At 36.5% G+C, this 19,375-nt stretch overlaps 1 protein-coding gene across 7 annotated transcripts in view; it reads left to right on the forward strand.

Moving 5' to 3' along the window:
* The window catches only part of Nt5b (5' nucleotidase B), a 580,494-nt gene that overhangs the window by 206,255 nt on the left and 354,864 nt on the right, over positions 1-19,375 (forward strand). For all 7 annotated transcript variants that reach the window (XM_090391852.1, XM_090391851.1, XM_090391857.1 and 4 more), the window contains one exon: positions 5,153-5,248. In XM_090391852.1, the coding sequence (XP_090247978.1) occupies positions 5,153-5,248 (96 nt within the window). The remainder of the gene's footprint in view (positions 1-5,152; positions 5,249-19,375) is intronic.

A 19,375-nucleotide genomic window follows, 5' to 3' on the forward strand; every position in this document is an offset into this window, starting at 1 on the left:
CAATTGCTGATATTGCCATACATTATCATCATCTACAGTGGAACACGACTAATCTGTCGAAAGGTTTCACACATGATGTACAATTTTGTCTTTATGTGTGAAACCTTTCGATAGATTACCTCAAGAACTTTGTCCAAATACACCATGCTTTTGAGGTAATCCCAAAGCCAAAAGTCTCGGGCGTTAAGGTCAAGTGAACACAGTGTTGATTCCATAGAAAATGACAACTGATTACTCTATATTTTGCAAAATGTTATAACATGCAATAATTGTTGAAATTCACATCTTATGTGAGGAGATGCTCCATCTTGCATCAATGCTGTTGTGTTCGGGCACTCTCTTTGCTGCAATTGTGAGATGATGAAACTGTTCAACATGTCCTGATAACAAGCAGCTGTGGCTGTGCACGTGGATTTCTTCAATGAAAAAATGGCCGGAAAATGTACTTGACTGTGAATCCTATACATACTGTGATCTTCAGTGAATGCAGGGGAAACTCATTGAAATACAAGGGGATTCTCTGTAGCAGATGTGGCACTTTTGAGTGTTTACTGTTCCACAAACATGAAAATATGATTCATCATTCCATAGGGTGTTCAAGGTCAGTTGTCCACCTCCGTGCATGCCAGAAATATCAACGCAGATGTTTCTCTGATGCTGGCATCTCATGTTTGCAACTCTTGGCTGTGGCTGAGTTTATACTGATAGCATTGCAATGCTTTATGCAAAGTTCTCCATGATATGCTTAATTGTGCTATGGCATGTGCACTGCATAAACCTGCAGTTGCAACATTTTCAGGCATTTGTGGAATTTCATATTTATGCCCTTTTCCTTGTTGGACTCACAAACTGACTGTCTATAAATCGATGAACCATGCATCACACCACATTTGGTGTCATTGGATCTCTTTGCAAAGTCTTTAGGCATCTGTACTTGCAAAATGCTGCAGCATCCCCCCCCCATTCCTATAGAAACACTTCACAAGTCTGTTCAGCCAAAGTGAGACCCATCATGCAAGTCAAATGAGTGTAGAGTTAGTCTTGCTTGTTTGTTTATGCTACCTAAAGGCTCACTTGGTATGCAAAATTCATTATCTTTACTCACTCACAGTGCGATATTTTCCCTATTGGTTGAGTTTGAACTTTTTTTATTGTCAAAATCTCTTCTCCATGATCTGGTTATGGTACTCACCAAGTTTTGAGGATTTCATCTATTGGTTCTCTCTACAGATTGCTCCGAATTGGAGTACTTTAATTTGAAACACTCTCATTTACCCATGAAGCTGGTTTGTTCAGGTCAGCCTGCAAGAATTCTGTTTGGAAATTCCTTCTATCACTCTTCTTGACTTTACATCATGAGCAAATAATGTATGCCACTATATTGACCAATCTTGGTATTCATAAAAACATAAGTTAAAAAAACACAGGTTGTTAATACAAGTTAAACAACAGTGGCCTAGATACTGAACCTTGTGGCAAACACTGATTATTCTCTTTTTTTTTTTAGACTCAGCATCCCTGTACATCGCTCTCTGATATCTGTGAGTCAACCACTTTCTTATGGATGTCATAAGTCTGCTTTGCATACCCATCCCTTTGAGTTTGTATAACCAGTCTTCAGTATAGAATTCTCTGAAATGCATTGGCAAAATCCAGAGTATTGTGGTATATCCATTCTCATTATCCAAATCCCCTATTATAAAATGTGAGCAAATTGCTTTAGTAATGCTCTCCTGTATAAGGATTAAGGTGCTATCCATCCAACTCTGGATACGAATCCTAATTAGTCTTTCTAGCATATCTTTATGACTACTTCAGAGATAATTGGTCTCTAATTATTAATTATTTGCTTCTGTCCTGTCTTCACTCTTGTGTAATGGAATTATCTTGCTCTCCTTCCACTCATTAAGAATTATGCTTTGTTGAGACTCATGTTGAATAACCAAGTCTGAGGCATCCCTAATTCTTTTACACATACCTTCAACACCCTCATTGGTATACCATTCAATCCCATACCTCTGTATTTGAATCACGCTCTTGCCATAGCTATAAAACCCTTCATCTGGTTTCACCTCATCACTTAGATAACGAATTGGCCTGCCTGGGATGTATCCTTTCTGAAATAATCATTTTGTAAGGTGCCATTTCTAAAACATCTGACACTGTATATTTTCTGCATTTGCTAAATCTTTTACTTGCCACATGAAAAAAAATCTCTTAGGTTTCCCTTTGCCTGTTCCTAAATCTGGTCATCTCCTTTTTCCTGGTATTGGATTCACATTTTCTTTTTATGCAGTTCTTGCTTCAAAGTCTCGTTCACCTATCTAATATGCATACAATTTATTCTCCTGAGTATCCACTCAACTATAGCTTCATTTAGATATCCTTCAGCCATTTTTCATGGTATGTACTAATTTCATTCACTTTCTCAGTCTCATACTCATCTACTTTATAATTCAACATGTAGCCTTTTTTATTTAATTCATGACTGTCACATGGTTTGTCACTTAACAAGTTGCTCTCTACAGTATATACAGGTTCTCAGATGCTATTACTAGATCCAATATTTTTGCATAAATAGAGAAGCTGAGTCTAATCAGGAGACTGGGCACTCCCACACATTATGCATGCCCATAATCTTTCATCTTCTTTTGCTGTGCCTGCTCTGCAAGTTTCAGATGCAACAAAACATAAAAGACACTAAAACAGTGATGTTACAATTCAGAAAAAAAAAATTCCCATATAAAAAATAACATATATAGAAACACCAGAAATACTCTGGGGGTCAATCCAAAACACTCAAAAATAACAATTGCATATAAAGCAAAAATACACATCTCATTCACTAATATTCATGTCCTTATCATAAACATTAATGACTTGCACCACTACTAAATACATCTCAAAACTTGACTATTATTTCTCAGCAGTTCTTCTTGCACCCTAACCTACCTTTGGACATAAGTAATGGAAAGGTTTCATGGTTGCTGTTGACAATTCCAGGACATTTGATTAAGTCTGGCATAGGGGCACCTTACAAAGCTGCCATTTTATATTCTGCCTTCTGCTTTTTGCCAGTGTACCACTCGTTTTCTCTCTGGTCATTCACCAGTTGTTATGGTGCATAGTTTCTTTTCTTCACACTTCCATTGCTAGGGTACTACAAGATCCTGTGCTTTCTGCACTCTTCTTATATACTAATAGCTTTTCTCACTAACTTAAATCTTATCCATGGTTTTACTGATGACTCACTCTTCATTCCTATTTTAATTTGACAAATCATGCAGTATTCAGGTGTATCTATATATATATATATATATATATATATCTCAACCCCCCGTACATGGGAGGTTTCAAAACCTATAACATGACAGTTGTCTGTGGACAAATCATTCGTGCATCAAAATCTTCAATAACTGTTGTCTTAAACACTGATCTCATTACCGTTATCCAATGGGATGATGCTACTCAAGTGAAGAATTTCAGCCCCAGAACAGTTCTGTTTTTCTCATACGAAAGATCTCACTTTACTTCATTTAGATAATGTTCCAGCTGCTATTCAGGATCATTATTATTATTATTTTTTTTTTTTGAATCTCTTGCTTTCCTTGACACATTATGTTCATAGACTCCTCATCCTCCAAAAATTTTTTCTCTTTCATTTAAGATTCTTCTTCTCACCTATACAATTTCTTGACTTAAAATAAATCCCAAATTGGCCTTTAGAATACTGTTTCTCACATTTTGGGTGCTACATGAAAATCCTCCCTAAGAATGCATGATGTTATTCAAAAGAATGCAATCCACTTAATAAATGACACTTTGTCTACCCATATTCTCTGCTCTCATCTGTTTCTGCATTTTTTTCTCTTCTGTGGTTCACTGAACTGTCTATTACCTGCTGCTCATATAAAATTACAAGGAGCACCTGGTCAACATCAATGCAGTTATTCAAACTTATCAAACCAGCTCATTCTACTCTTTCATTCAGTTCTTATAGAAAATGATATGTAGAAGGCTGTTTTCATAGCCTTCCACATACCATTTTCTCCAAGGACAATAGCCATCAGCCATTCATAAACACACCAATAGAATCAGTTTTATTATTATTTTTTTATTGTTATTAACATCAGATCTCAGTAGATTCCAACAATTTCATGGGAGGGTTGTATTCTCACACAAAAAAATTATCAAACATGCCTTAAATCCATTTAGTTTCCATTCAGCACACTCTCAAATTGCTCCTCACTCCCTTGCTTATGTCCTCCTTATATGTATAGCTTCCAGAGATGGCCACTTGTTCTACCCTTGTCTCGCTCTACATGTATGAAAAAATCTGAGAGATTTTTCACATCTGTGTTGTGTTATGTACTACTGTGTTATGTTATTGAAAAAATAAGTTTTCAATTTATTTTAACTTATAAACCCCATACGTGAAAGGTTACAAAAGCTATATCTTATCATTACTACTTTTTAGTAATTGGTTAAGAGAAAGAAGAAATCTGATGTTGTTTCTTGAACAGTTGAAGATTGTATGGGGGGGGGGGGCGATGGAATGTGACGACTGTTCTGAAAGGCAGCCATGCATGTAATTTAAAAGAGGAGGATGACAAGTTAGTTTAACAGTGGGTTGTGATTGGATGATGACCAGCAGGTCCATAGCAAGTTGGGATTGATGAGGGAGGGAGAGTGTCACTACATTAATCTGGTAATAGCGTCTCACCAACTAATGTTTCAGTCATATCCCTTTTTCTTTTTCCTATTAAAAAGTCTCAACAAATTGCATTTCCTCAATCTGCTTCATATCCCACATTCCAGAAATCCAGCGCAAACTTAGTGAATTTTCTCTCTCTTTCTCTCTAAGATAACCTTGAAAATAAGGTGACACAGATAAGGTTACCAGATTTTCAAGAGAATGCTTGCTTGCTTACTTTGCCTAATCACTTCCCAAAATGCAGCACTGTTGACTTATAGTTTCTGCAACTTCTCATATGCATAGGTTGATATAAAATAAATAAGCAAATCAAATGTTTCCTAACACACACACACACACACACACACACACACACACACACACACACACACACACACACACACACACACACACACACACACATATATATATATATATATTTTTTTTTAATTATTATAGGGGCTTATGGTTTGATACACACTATGGCACTCTCCTGAAAGTAGATGCTTATGGAAATATTTTGGTGTGCTGTCAAGGTTTTACTTTTTTGAAAACGTAAGTAACTATTTTCATATTTAATACTGTATAATAAATGTTCATTATTATACTGATGTGATATATTTTATAGATGAGCATATTTTTCCACTCTTGTGAAGATAAATGTGAATGTATGTATGTATGGGATTGATCAGCATAGAAAAGGAATAGATTGAGATGCTTGTGGGGTAGTTAAGACTGAGTGGATATATTGTGGTAAGCAGTAATAAAAGTGATTTTTTATGTAGAGCCCATACATGAGGGGTTGGTTGATCAATCTATAGTACATTAGTACCGTATATGGGTAGTGGATTGGGAAAGGAGAAACTTGTTTACATTTGATTTAAAAGCCTGTATGTTGTATTCCTTGGGAAACGCATTAGGGAGAAGACTGTTCCATAATATGGCAGTAGTAGCAGGGATGAAGGAGGAGGTAAAGAAATTTGTTCTATGAGTTTCAAGGTTATACAACAATCGCATTAGGGGAGCAATGGAGACTGTAAATGAATTTGACGGAGTGGAGAAGGGATTTTTTAACCAAAGAAGGTCAAAGTTGGGCAATTCTAGGTTGAGTGCTCTCTGGCAAGGTATGTCAGAGTGGATATATGTGAAGACACCATCCTTGGGTCGAAAGGATTGAGTTTCTGTCAAAAAGAGTAGGTGGGGGTTGGCAGACTGAAGATGGTGGTGGACACTATTAAGGTTGAAGTTGAGGCCATAGATGTTAGTGAAGTGTACAAAGTTCTGTGGGATATATATTTAACTGCAAGGGTCTTGCACATTTTCTATGGAGTGCCTGCATACTGGTCTCCATGGTAGCTACTAGTGGTGTCACTGGACTTTTGCACTAATTTAACTTGTTTGTAGTTGGGCAATAGTTAAGTCAGGTCGAGCATGTATGCTTGATTGGAGCAAGTGTCCTTGAACTTGTTATTAATCACTGTTATTAATTTGGACATGCTTGTCGGTGTGTCACAGGTCGCTTTCATGAGACATGGAAAGTTCATTTCATCCTTTCTTTTATTTATGGATCCAAAACAATAGCACTGGATGATATTTCTATAATTAAAGCTGCATTCTCCTGCTAATTTAGCTATTTACCATTTTCTGTCGGAAAATTCAAAATAACGATGCGGGATCTCTTGTTTTCAGGCTCAGTCAAGTCATGTACCATTGATGCAATTAAATCATGGAGTTCATTGGCAAGCAAGGGTGCATTTGCATTGGGGCACTGATTGTCGAGTAACTTGAGCTTAGCTTCCAGCATTCAGATTTTGGAAGAGAAGGTTCTGTTCATAGTATTAAGGGGTTCTGCCTTGTTTTCGACTCATTTACCTAAGTTCAGAATCTGTTTTATGGAAGGGAAACACAGCAAACAGAAAAAGGGCTGGTTGAGGTTGATAAATAGCTTGTGTGCTGATTCATCTATTTTTGTGCAGGAAGCATCTAGTCAGTGGCAATAGATTGTACAATATGCCTCTCTTTTTTTTTTATTTTATTGATAACATTGATTTTACAGCTGTAGCACTTTATATTATCATTGAGTTTTTGAGCAATTGACGGCACTATGCTGAGAATACTCGAGGCTCTTTTGTCATTGGCCTTCTTTACTTTTCATGGTAGGCATAGTGGGCACTTACATGTGGCTGATTTTTAATTGTAAAGATAACTGATTTGATGCACTATAAGTACTTACAGGTTGTGTAGAAGTAATTAGCTCCTTAGTACCTGCTTTTAAGATTTCCATTTATTGATTAATTTGAATGAAAAACATTTACAATAACGATAAAATGATGGACAAGGACAGGAGTGGTTGGAAAATTACAGCCAATAAGTGGCTCAAGTAGGATTGGTTATAGACCTAAAAGTGAACTGCTCTGTTTATTTACAAATGCTAGGAGTATTTGAAATAAAGAAGATGAAATTGTTTCACTGATTGAGTTTGTTCAGGCCAAAATCATTGTAATAGCTGAAACATGGTTGAATGAAGATGATATCCTAATGGGAATAGGAATAGAAAGGTACAGTGTTTTTTGCGAGGATAAAAAGGACAAGTAGAGAGGGGGAGTGCTGCTGATGATAGCAGGGTAATTATGTACACGTAAGGTTGATTTGAAAGAAGGAAATAGTGGCAGTGGCTTTGAGACTGTGTGGTATGAAGTGATTGTAAAGAAGAAATTATGTGTAGAATTCAACTTGGTTGGATAGCCTTTGGAAAATACCGTAAAGCACTCTAAGAAAATATCCAAATCTGCATAAAAGAAAAATATTCAATAATTGTATACTTTCATTTATGACATATGGAAGCGACACATTGACTTTGACTAAAAAATTGACCAACAAGTTGAGGATTTCACATGGTATATTCCGGTAATTGGACCACATTTTTTTAACATGTGCTAATTCAGATCTGGTGACTGCAATCCTTTCTCTTAGAATAGCTAGTTCCATTCTTCGGTAAATTCTTTTTTCATGTATCAAGAGAAAGGATTGCAGCCACTGGATCTGAATTAGCACAAATAAGCCGGGATACATTTTCTCTAGATAGTGAGTTAGCCACATCTCTTCCGTCCAACGTGTGGAACAATATTGACATCATCACATATAACAAGGCCACGGCAATCTCTGATCGGAAGAAACATACTTTAATCAGAAAATTCAACTTACTTCAATTCAAATCACGAAAAACAAAAACAAAGAAAACATCTAGATTATGCCAAAGTAGTTATCAACCTTTCTTCAAGAGTCCTATCACGAGAAGAAAATAATCTACTCCTAACAGGTTTCAATTTTACCTTAACATCATGTTTCATCCCCAAAATTGACATAATTGCTCAAATAGAAAAAGGAATAAGTAATTGACCTGGTAATATATCAGATCTCATCCGCATAGAAACCACAGCATTACTATTGCAAAGTAAATTACCTCAAAGGAATCTTTCTAACACGGAATACACTTCCCTCAAAGAATTAAAATCAGACAAAAATATCGTTATAATTAAAGCAGATAAAGGGAATGCAACAGTAGTTTTGAACTTTGAAGATTATAATAATAATATGAAAACTTTTCTTGAAGATTCTAATACCTATAAACCTTTAGACAGGGATCCCACTTGGCGCGCTCACAATAAAACCAATGATCTAATCAAAAAGATACCTAATTGGACTGAAGAACTCAAAAGAACTCTACATTCAAAACACCCATTAGTTGCAAGAATTTATGGTGTACCAAAAATCCATAAGATAGGTATTCCTTTAAGACCAATAGTAGATGGTAGAGACTCTCCGACCTAATTTAGCAAAATTTAGCAAATCTAATTTAGCAAAACATCTCACCAACATGATTTTACCTCGTACAGGAAAGGCATCTTCTTGCATTAAGAAAGTACACATTTTATTGAAAAATTAAAAGATATTTATATTGGACCTTCAGACATCTTAACAAGTTTGGATGTTATCAGCCTATTTACAAATGTTCCAAGAAACGAAATTGTGAATTTCCTGGAAGACGTTTTTCCTCCGGACATTGTAGATCTTTATAAACATTGTTTAAATAATACTTTATTCATGTATCAAGACAAATTTTGGGAACAAAAAGAAGGACGGGCTATGGGCTCTTCCCTCTCTTCGGCTTTAGCTAACCTATTTATGGAAAATTTTGAAAATAATGTTTTATTTTCAAAGTTTTCCATAAATATGGAAAACTTTGAAAATAAAACATTATTTTCAAAGAAAATATTGTCTACATAGCGTAGCCATATTTTTGGTTTTCCAAAAAACCAAAAATATGGCTATGCTGTGTAGACAATATATTCATCATATGGCCAGGAACAACAGATGAACTCATTGCGTTCAAAGATTACCTAAATAATTGGCATAATAATATAAAATTTACTTTAGAACAAGAAGAACTTAGGAAACTGCCTTTTCTAGACATTCTAGTAGAAGTCAATGAAAAGGATAATAAACTTTCTTTCTCAATATATAGAAAACCCACCAACATAAGATGATTTCTTAATGCGGCCTCACACCACCACCCTTTGCAAAAAAATAGGTCTAATAAAAACCCTAAGGGACAGAGCGTATAACATTTCCAGCACAAAAAAACAGAGAAATGAAGAATTAGAATATTTAACACAGATCTTTCAAAAGAATGGTTATGAAACCAAGACTATGAAAAAAATCTTCCACACACCTCCTACAAGCATCTCTCAGAAACAAGATTTCAAAAATGCTATCACGCTTCCATATATCAAAAATGTTACAGACAAGATGGCTAAATTACTTAACAAATATAACATCAAAGCAGCCTTTCTACCGCTGGAAAAAATTTAGAGATTTCTACATCCCCTGAAACCTCCTCACCATCCTTTAAAAAAACCAGGTGTTTACAAAATTTATTGTTCTTGCGGCATCTGCTACATAGGACAGACAGGAAGATCTGGGGAAATTCACATGAATGAACACCAAACGGATGTGCAAAACAGAAGAGAACACAAATCAGGTCTAGCTTTTCATACCACTTCCACCGGCCACAAAACAAACATGACGTACATAGAAAAAAACTGTTACATAAGGAAATTTAAAGAAGCTGCAAACATGCTTAAAATACCAACACAATGCAATAAAAATCAAGGATTAATTCTCCACCAAGTTTGGTCAGCTTTAATAAAAAATATACCTCAGTCAGACCTCGGACATTATGAACGTGAACAACAGAACGTGGCATCATCCAGCATTGTTTAAATTCAGCACTGCTTTGAATCTGCATTCTGATTTTTTGATTATATGAACAGTCAGACGGCTACAACTGTATAGCATGAACTATTACTAATAATTTCTCTTTTCTTTGTGTTTTAAACTTTAAGTTACCTGTTACCCCTGAATATGTAAGTCAAACTAATTACGAACTTGTTTTGGCTTTTATTAATTCATTGTGTTTTATACAGCGTATTAAAAAAATGTGGTCCAATTACCGGAATATACCATGGGACCTTCTAAACCACAGAAACCTCCACTTACAAAGTTGAGGATTACCCAGAGGTAAATGGAAAGATGATTACTCAGTAGTACCTAGAATGGTAATACCATTCTAGATAGAAACTGCAATACTTTAGTCAAAGCTAAGACTAGGGTGAAAGGCATTATAACAGCCATTAAAAGATCCAAATGGCATCTGGCAGGTCGTATTGTCACTCAAAAATGAACAATTTTGGATATCAGAATGGTTTTCTAGATATTGAGAAAGAGATACAGGAAGGCCAAAAAGATGGTGAGAGGATGATATTAAAGAAATGAAAGGAACTCAGTGGTATAGAAGGGCTCAAGTCAGGAATGAATGAAAGGACCTTGGGGAGAGGCCTTCTTCCAGCAGCGGAACAGAAAATCACTTCTGCTGCTGATGGGGATTTTAATTATGGTGGTATACATTAGAATGAAGAGATACCGTTTGGGAATAAGGAAAATGAATTTCTTGAGTTCTTGAAAGACAGCTATCTCAGGCAGTATGTAAAGGCGGGGGCATGCAAGGATCGAGAGCTTTAGATCTGATCATTTCATCAGGGGATGTAATTGTGAGTGGGATTTTGCACTTCTCTCTGTTTGGTGAGAGTGATCATAAAGTGATCACATGGATTGTGGCTAGCCATATGAAGTCATCTGTGAGTTAAGGATATATGTGGAAGTACAAGGCTGGTGATTATGACAAGCTTAGGACACAGCTTGGAACTATAGCATGGAATGAGTAGTTGAGTGGTAAGAAAATAAATGCTATTTGAACTAACAAAGAAATACATAGCAGTATCAATGTATGAATATATTCTGAAGATCAAAAGACTGAATAAGGTAGATGTCAAATGGATAAATGAGGGAATTAAACATGATCTGGGAGAAGAAGATGAAGAATAGGGTACTTTGGAGGTAGCACAAGATTAATAATGGTAATAATCAGTTCATGGAGAATTCAAAGAGCAGGCCAGGAGAGTAATTCAGTTGGTAAGGACAACAAAAGTGCAATATGAATAAAAATTTGTGAATCAGGCCATGAAAAACCCTTGTGAGTTTTTTGATATGTGGCAAGCAGAAGGAAGAATGATTATGGTAAGATGCTGTTGATGGATGAAAGAGGGAAATTGGTGACTACTGCAGAGGACATAGTCTAGGTATTGACTGAGCAGATCATTAGAGTGTTTCATCCTGGGTGTGCAATCAGAAGCTCAAGTGTAGAGAGCGAAATGAAAGAAGACATAATGGTGAATGAGCAGAGGTATATGAGGAGTTAAATAAGCTGGATGTCAAATAAGGCAATAGGACGTGATGACATATCACCACGTGTCTTAAGGGAATGTTCCAAGATGTTAGCATCATCCTTGATCTATCTGTTTAACAAGAGTCTTGCAATAGCACAAGTTCCAAAGGAGCAGAAGGAAAGCAAAATTTTTCTACTTCACAAAGGTGGTGATAAGGCTAGGACAACAAATTATAAGCCAATCTGTATAATGGAGTTGTAGTTAAAGTATTGGAGAGGGTGAGATATAAGGATTCAGAAATGGATTGGTAGCATTGGTGGTTGTCAGCATGGGTTTGTTAAAAGGAGGTAGAGGTCATGTTTTACTTGCTTATGTACTATAACAAGGTGATGAATGTATTAGATAACGGAGATTCATATACAGTGGTACTTAGATTTTCTGAAGTCTTTTGATAGATTAAACTAAATTGAAGCAGATGGGATTTGATGATAGACTAGTGAATTGGATAGTTATCCAATTTACTAGTTGTTGATATTGGATAGCTATCTCAAAAGAGGAAAGTCACTAGTGGTTCCTGCAGGACCATCATTGTTTAATTTATATATTAATGATATTGGGATATGTTTAACTAGTGATATACAATGTTTGCAGATGATGCAAAACTGGGGAGAGTGATGAGGAATCAAGCTGTTTTATCATGTCGTTACAGGACTTGAATGGATTGTATGAGTGAGCAACAGTATGGAACTGTCAGTTCATTGTTGCCAAGTGTAAGGCTCTGAAATTTACTAGGCATACATCCCATCGTATGTTTGGAAGAGAAATTTTGGAGATAGTTGAAGAGATAAGAGACCTTGGAGTTGTGGTGGACAAGGATTTGAATTTTATGGGTCATATTGCACCAGTTGTGAAGACATTACACCAGATTAGAAATATATACACGTTAGCACAAGAGTAATGTTTAATTTGCCAAATATTTCAGTCTGAATATTACAGACCATCTTCAGTGGCTACACAGGAATCGTCTTAAAAACAAAGTGGAATACGAACAATTGATCATTTATACATAGAACGCACTGCGTGATGTCATATTGCTAAGTATTAAAAAAAAAAATTAAAGATATTAGTTCAGAAATTCATATAATGATCTTAAATAATATTATACTGATTAAAAAATAAAAATAAAAAAAAAAAAAAAATTAATGTGTTATCCTGATTAAACTTTCCCAAATTTTAGATATAGATATACAATCATTACAATTCAAATAAGGCCTCTACACTTTCTTTAAATAAACATTCAAATTTGTAGTGACATCTGTGTAGGAGGAGAGTCTTGGACCAAAGGATGTTGTGGTTTGTTTCTAATCCATGCTGAGCTAATCCAGATTTCTCAGGTTTAATCAATTCAGGTGTTGAATTGATGACTGATGCTCTTGAATTCTTTTTTTTCTATGGAACGTCCAGTTTGTCCAAAGTAAGAAAGATTACAATTACAAGGAACTTGATACACACCAGGTAGGGAGAAGGTTGAGCGTTTATCTTTAGATGAAGGAAACTGGGTGGATAATTTGTTAATAGTTGTATAAGTGTCTGTTAGATCATATTTCTTTAGCATTCTCGAAATTGGTTCTGAAATCCCGGAAATGTAAGGAATTGGAACTTGACGTATTGAATCTTGGTTGTTCTGTGTTGGTTTGTAAGAATCGAAAAGATGTTGTGTACTCTTTTTGGAGAAGCCATTTAGTTTCATGTGATGTTTGATAGTTGAAAGTTCCTTCTGTAATAAATGAGAAGTTGAATGGTTAGTTTTTGCTCGTCGGATTAAACATTTTGTGACTCCTGTTTTTTGACAAGGGTGATGAGCAGATTCTTTGAGAATATAACAACCTGTGAAAGTTGGTTTTCTGTAAACTGTTGTTGTAAGAATGCCAGAAGGTGAACGGATGAGAAGGACATCTAAAAAGGATAACTTGTTGTCTTTTTCAATTCCTATGTAGCCACTGAAGATGGTCTGTAATATTCAGACCAAAATATTTGGCAAATTAAACATTATTCTTGTGCTAACGTGTATATATTTCTAATCATTATGTTACAAGTATTGTTAAAAAATCGCACCAAATTATGGCGGTGATGCAGATGGCCTTAACTTGTAGAAATAGAGGTTCCAATTCCATGCCTTGTATGGATTATTGTGCACAGATTTGTTCCCTTGATTTTCATGGTGATGAAGATATGTTGGAAAAGATCCAAAGAGGACTGGCTAAGTTTGTAACTGGTCTTTGGGATGTGAGATATGAGAATAGATTGAGGGAATGCAGTTTGGAAAGCTTTGTGAATAGGAGGAAGAGAAGAGATATGATTGAGACATTTAAGTTGGTAAGGGGTTATTATCATGTTAATGCAGAAGAAATTTTTCTTAGAATGAGGGAAGGTGGGGGGAAACAAGTGGACATGCCCGGAAAGTTTCATGGGAGGCATGATTTGATGGGCTTTGTGTGTGTATAACAGTTTGCCTCCCACGATGTAAATGAAAAGTTGCAGCTATTTCTCTGAGTATTTTTTTTTTTTGTGTGTGTGTGTGTGTGTGTGTGTGTGTGTGTGTGTGTGTGTGTGTGTGTGTGTGTGTGTGTGTGTGTTAATTCTGCTGTACATTTTTGGCTACAAAACCTATGGTACATCCGTTCTTTATGTAGTCACGTGGTTAAGAAGAAGGAATCTGCTGATGTTTTTCTTGTGAACAACTGGAGGTTATAGCCTTTGAGGAATGTTATTAGAGAAAGAATCCCAGTGGATAAAATGAATGAAAGAATAAGACAAGAAGTTGATTTGATAGATTTAAAGGCATACTGAAGATGGATGTTGACTGTTCTATATATATACAGGCTTAGAAGAAAGTGAAGTGATGGAAATCATTTCAAACAATGCCCATGAATATATCAATAGAAAAGCCATAAGGTAGAAATGGAACATTGAATGAGAAACTGGTTTATCATTAGCCTAATAGTCCTCTTCTAGATACACAAATTTTTATGGAGTTTTGTGCATGGTTCCCCAAATACAAGAATAGTATTCTGCAGTTGAGAATATTTGAGATTTGTACAGCGTTAGACAGGTGAAAATTCACACCCTGATTGGAAAGAAATCAGCTTTTCTTTTTGGTATCTTTTGGTAAGATTTGAATGTATTTGAATTGATTTGAATGTAATGTGTTTGTCCAAATAAGGCTAGAGATAAATGTCATCTCAAGAGGAGAAATCAGATCAAGAATATCTGTGCTTTTTCAAAAGTAAGAAAAATTGAATCTTGTGGAAAGGAAAACATGATTATGTTCTGAAAGCACTGAAATTGTTCAGGTTATTCCCCCCCCCCACTAAAGAATTATAAGTAGATCACTGTTTAAGGTGTTTGTTATGGAAGATCTTGATGCTTGGACTTTTTCAGTAATTCAAGGTTTGTCAAATGAAGAGGAGGAACTACATCCTGTAATTAGGAAAACATCTGATGGATAGTTTAGAATTGGTAGGGAAATTTGAGGATGGGAAAGCTGTCAACCATTGTACAGAGTGAACAACGGGAGAGAAAACTGCCACCAAATTACAAGTGATAGAAGGTAAACCGTAAGGTAGTTTGCTAAGCAGGTCTCTGTTAGACCTGATCATATGCTCAGAAAATCTGAGTTGATCAGGTGAATTTTTTCCACTTTATTTATAGCTTGTAGCTAGACTAGCAGGTAATGTTGGCTAGGTGATCTACTGTAGATAAAAAGTGGTGGTATCTATATTGGTGGTCATGAAGCAGTGACATATGTCACAGATTGTATTGTATTGTCCAGACACCAACAGATGCAGTTCCAAAAATATCATCTCGATTCCCACTGTTTCCAAAGCTGTGGTGGAATCCATAGTGTCAAGCAGCAAAAAAAAAAAAAAAATTCTAGACAGAGCACAGGATATATTTCATAGATACCCTACCACATCAGATCTGATAGCTTGTAAACGTTCTCTGGCCAAAGAATTTTTGTGAAACATTAGATTCAGAAACAATGTTGGATCCAATTTCCATCATTGATTAATTAAAGAACCAGTGCAAAAATTGTGTGGAATAAAATCCCCCAAATGAAAGATAGATACAGAATGAACAATCATTTGGCTTCCTTGGAGCATAATGGACATGTTACTATAGCTTGCTCTAAAGTATTGCAGTGACTTTAGGAGAAACTTTTACTAGAATCTCAGCAAAAGCTTCATATCATCCTGAAATTTTAATATTGGAATAGCACCAAAAGAGATAGCAGCAACTTTGCTACAAATTCACTAGAGCTGTACAGTCATCATTTCATTAAGGAGGAACTAAACAGAGTCCTAATCTATCATGCCAGTGCACTGAAGTAGGTCCTAATGACACATCCATTATGAGATGATAAAACGTCTTCCATCATCTTCTATGGGCCTCCTTCTCTTACTATACAACAGAATACTTTCAAAGGAAGATGGAAGAGAAAGAGTTTCGGATTTTGTGCCGGCCTGGTTAGCATGTCTGCTCTCCGGCCAAGAGGCAATGGGCTCGAATCCTGCCATGTGCATGGATGTTTGTGATTGTCCTACAAACTTTGTGTGGAAAGGGAATCTGTGACCCTACCACTTATTCTAGCAGAAGACGTCATTGCCAAAACAATGTCAGATACGGCGTCTACAGACATCAAAATGTGAAAATTTTGCCAGCCTGGCTGGCCGAGTGGTTAGTGTATCCGCTCTCCAGTCAAGAGGCTGCAGGTTCGAATCCTACCGTGGGCATGGATGTTTGTGATTGTCTGTGGAAATACTAATGGTGGTGGTCGGCAGTAGATGGCGTTGGTGGTGTAGTTGCGGTCAGTTGGTGGATTGTGAGTGGTGGAAGCAGAGCTGTAGAGTGGATATCCTCCCTCAATGAGTCTTTGGACACCCTGGAGGTGACAAATAATAATAATAATAAATCTTGGCATAAGTCAATTGTGCAGTAGTCAAGATGAGGTCTTATCCAGACTCAATAAAGAGGAACAATAACCTGCTAGTCTCTGCTCGTTAACGTATTCTTCAGTAACCAAGTGATCTGATGAGCTGCTTTAGCCACTTTTGCTATGTGCCCCTAAACTTTAACTCCCTATCCACTAACACTCCCAATTCTCTGGTTTTGTCAATTTCGAGTTCCAGCAATGTGGTATACAGCTGGTAATCTTTTCATCTCCAAAATGCATAACCTTACACTTTTATTAACTGATATCCATTCTCCTTTGCCCAGTCTGCCAGTCTATCCAAATCATCCTGCAAAATTTTTACATCATCTGTATTAACTATTGTTCTACCTAACATTGCATCATCAGCAAATAACTGAACAGTTCCCCTCAGATCCTTTCCTATATCATTAATGAAGGAATTAAACAGTAGTGGTCCAAGAACAGAACCATGCCGCACACCACTAGTCACAGTCCTTTTTTTGGTCTCTACTCCTGAATAAACTGCTCTGATATCTCTCCATCAACCACCCTACTATCAATCTCACCAACCCTATATCCATCCCCATGTGCTGAGGTTTACTGATTAGAATTCCATGAGGTATCCTATCAAAGGCCTTTGCAGAGTCCAGCAGTATCACTATAAACCCATTACCTTTATCCAACTCAGCTGTTACTGTATTATAAAATGTGAGCAAGTTACTGAGGCATGACCTACCCTTCACAAAACCATGCAGTCCCCCTCCATACAGTATCCCATTTCCATCTATCCATTCCTATATTTTGCTCTTGACCAACTTCTCCAATACTTTGACAACTCCTGATATGCTGATCTGTCGATAATTTGCTACACTAGTCTTGGAGCCTCCTTTATGCAATGGAACTATTTTCCCCTCTTTTCATCCCCAGGACTAACCCACAGCTGAGACTTAGATTAAACAATATGGTCAAGAGCACAGATAATTCCCTTGAATCTTCACGTAAAAGATGAGCTGGTATACCATCGAATCCTATAACAGTATTCACATTAAGGGTCTGTAATATGCTATGAATCTCCATTTCATTTACTTCAGTTCCCATATAATCTTTTGGATCTCTCATTCCTGCAGTCTCACCACCTGGATGATATACTCTTCCAAAGTGTTCGCTTAGTAATTCTACTATTTTGACTGATTCAATTACCATCCTACCATATGCATTCGTTAAAATCATTCTGCCATATACATTCTTTCTTTTACTTGCAGCATGTTGAAAGAAATGTTTTGGATTCTCTTTAGTCTTAACCTCCTTTAATATCTGTTTTTGCCTTTCTTACCATACTTGTTAACCTTCTGGCATGTGACTTGTACTGTTCATGTGCCTGCAGGCACATGAACAGTACACATCTCACACCAGTGAAAAGTGTATAATTTATACAGACCCATTGAGTTCTTTATAGATCATCTTATCTCTTGTATATAATCCACATCCAGTGCTTTGCAAGCTTCTTTGGCTGGTTACAAATTGAATTTTTCTTAATTTTGAAATTCAGCTGTGCCAGATTGAAATTAAGAGAAATGAGGCTTCATTTGCAGCTTTCTAGATCAGCTTGTATGTATTTCAGGTATGATCAAAGTTGATGACTTAATGGGAAGTACTGACAAATAAATCACACAAGGTTAAACCTGAAATTAAGCATTAGCAATCAACTAAATGAAGAAACAGAAGAGAGGAAGTTGTTTTTGCTGGACTTTGCATAGGTTGCAATCATCTTACACATTTGTATTAACCAAGGACTGCTGACCTACCTATGTGTAAAAAATTCAACACACACACATGACCCTATTTGTCATGTTCTGGTGGAGTGCCTACACTTCACTTGAGAAAGGAATGAATTTTTTACTACACTGGCTGAGCTATAATACTCAGACAGATCTTATCAGACTCAACATCTCAAGATCAAGAGATGTTGGAAGTTTTTCCACTTCGTTATACTTTAAATTAAGATGCCGAGAAATTATATTCTTGGTTTAATCCTTTATCCAAGTGTAAGCAAACAAAGTTTGCACTGAAGTAACTTCAGACAGGGCAACTCGTATATATTATTATTATTATTATTATTATTATGGGCAACTCCAAGGAGTCGACAGACAGACTCATCGAGGGAGGCCCTAACATCATATCAAGAACAACTATTCGACATTCACACAATCTATCATGCCTCGCTTTGAACTCATTCACAGTCATTGCACCCACAACAGACTCTGTAAGCTTATCCCACTCATTCACCACTCTCCAAGTAAAAAACCTAGCTCTAACACCCTTGTTAACCACACTCCTGCCCAGCTTCCAAGTATGGCCCCTAGTCCTCCCACCATCAGTCATATTCTCAAAAATATCTTCTGAATTAATCTTTTGGAAACCCTTCAGTAATTTGAATGTCTCAATCATATCACCTCTTTTCCACCTATCAACCAATTTCTGCAACCCACAAATCTTCAACCTGTTCTCATAAGGTTCATTTCATAGACCTGTTATCATCTTGGTCACTCGTCTCTGGATTCTCCCCACCTCCTCCCCATCAAGAAGAAACCTTGGTGCCCATATCTGGGCACAGTAGTCTAGATGGGGTCTTATCAAGGCTCAATACAGAGGAACAATAACCTGATTGTCTCTGCTTGTTAAAGTATTTTTCAGCAACCAAATGATTTCATGAGCTGATTTAGACACTTTTGCGATGTGCCCCCTAAACTTAAACTCTCTATCCACTAACACACTCAAATTCCTGGCCTCATCAATCTCCTGGAGTACGGTTCCACCAATGTGATATACTGCTGCTAATCTTTTCGCCCCAAAATGCATAACCTTACACTTTGCCACATTAAATTGACATCCATTCTCCTTAGCCCAGTCCTCCAAACTATCCAA

The sequence above is a fragment of the Typopeltis vanoorti genome, chromosome 4, assembly GCF_054136105.1.
Source record: "Typopeltis vanoorti isolate ZY-2024b chromosome 4, IOZ_Tvanoo_1.0, whole genome shotgun sequence".
In the NCBI taxonomy this organism is placed as follows: Eukaryota; Metazoa; Arthropoda; class Arachnida; order Uropygi; family Thelyphonidae; genus Typopeltis; species Typopeltis vanoorti.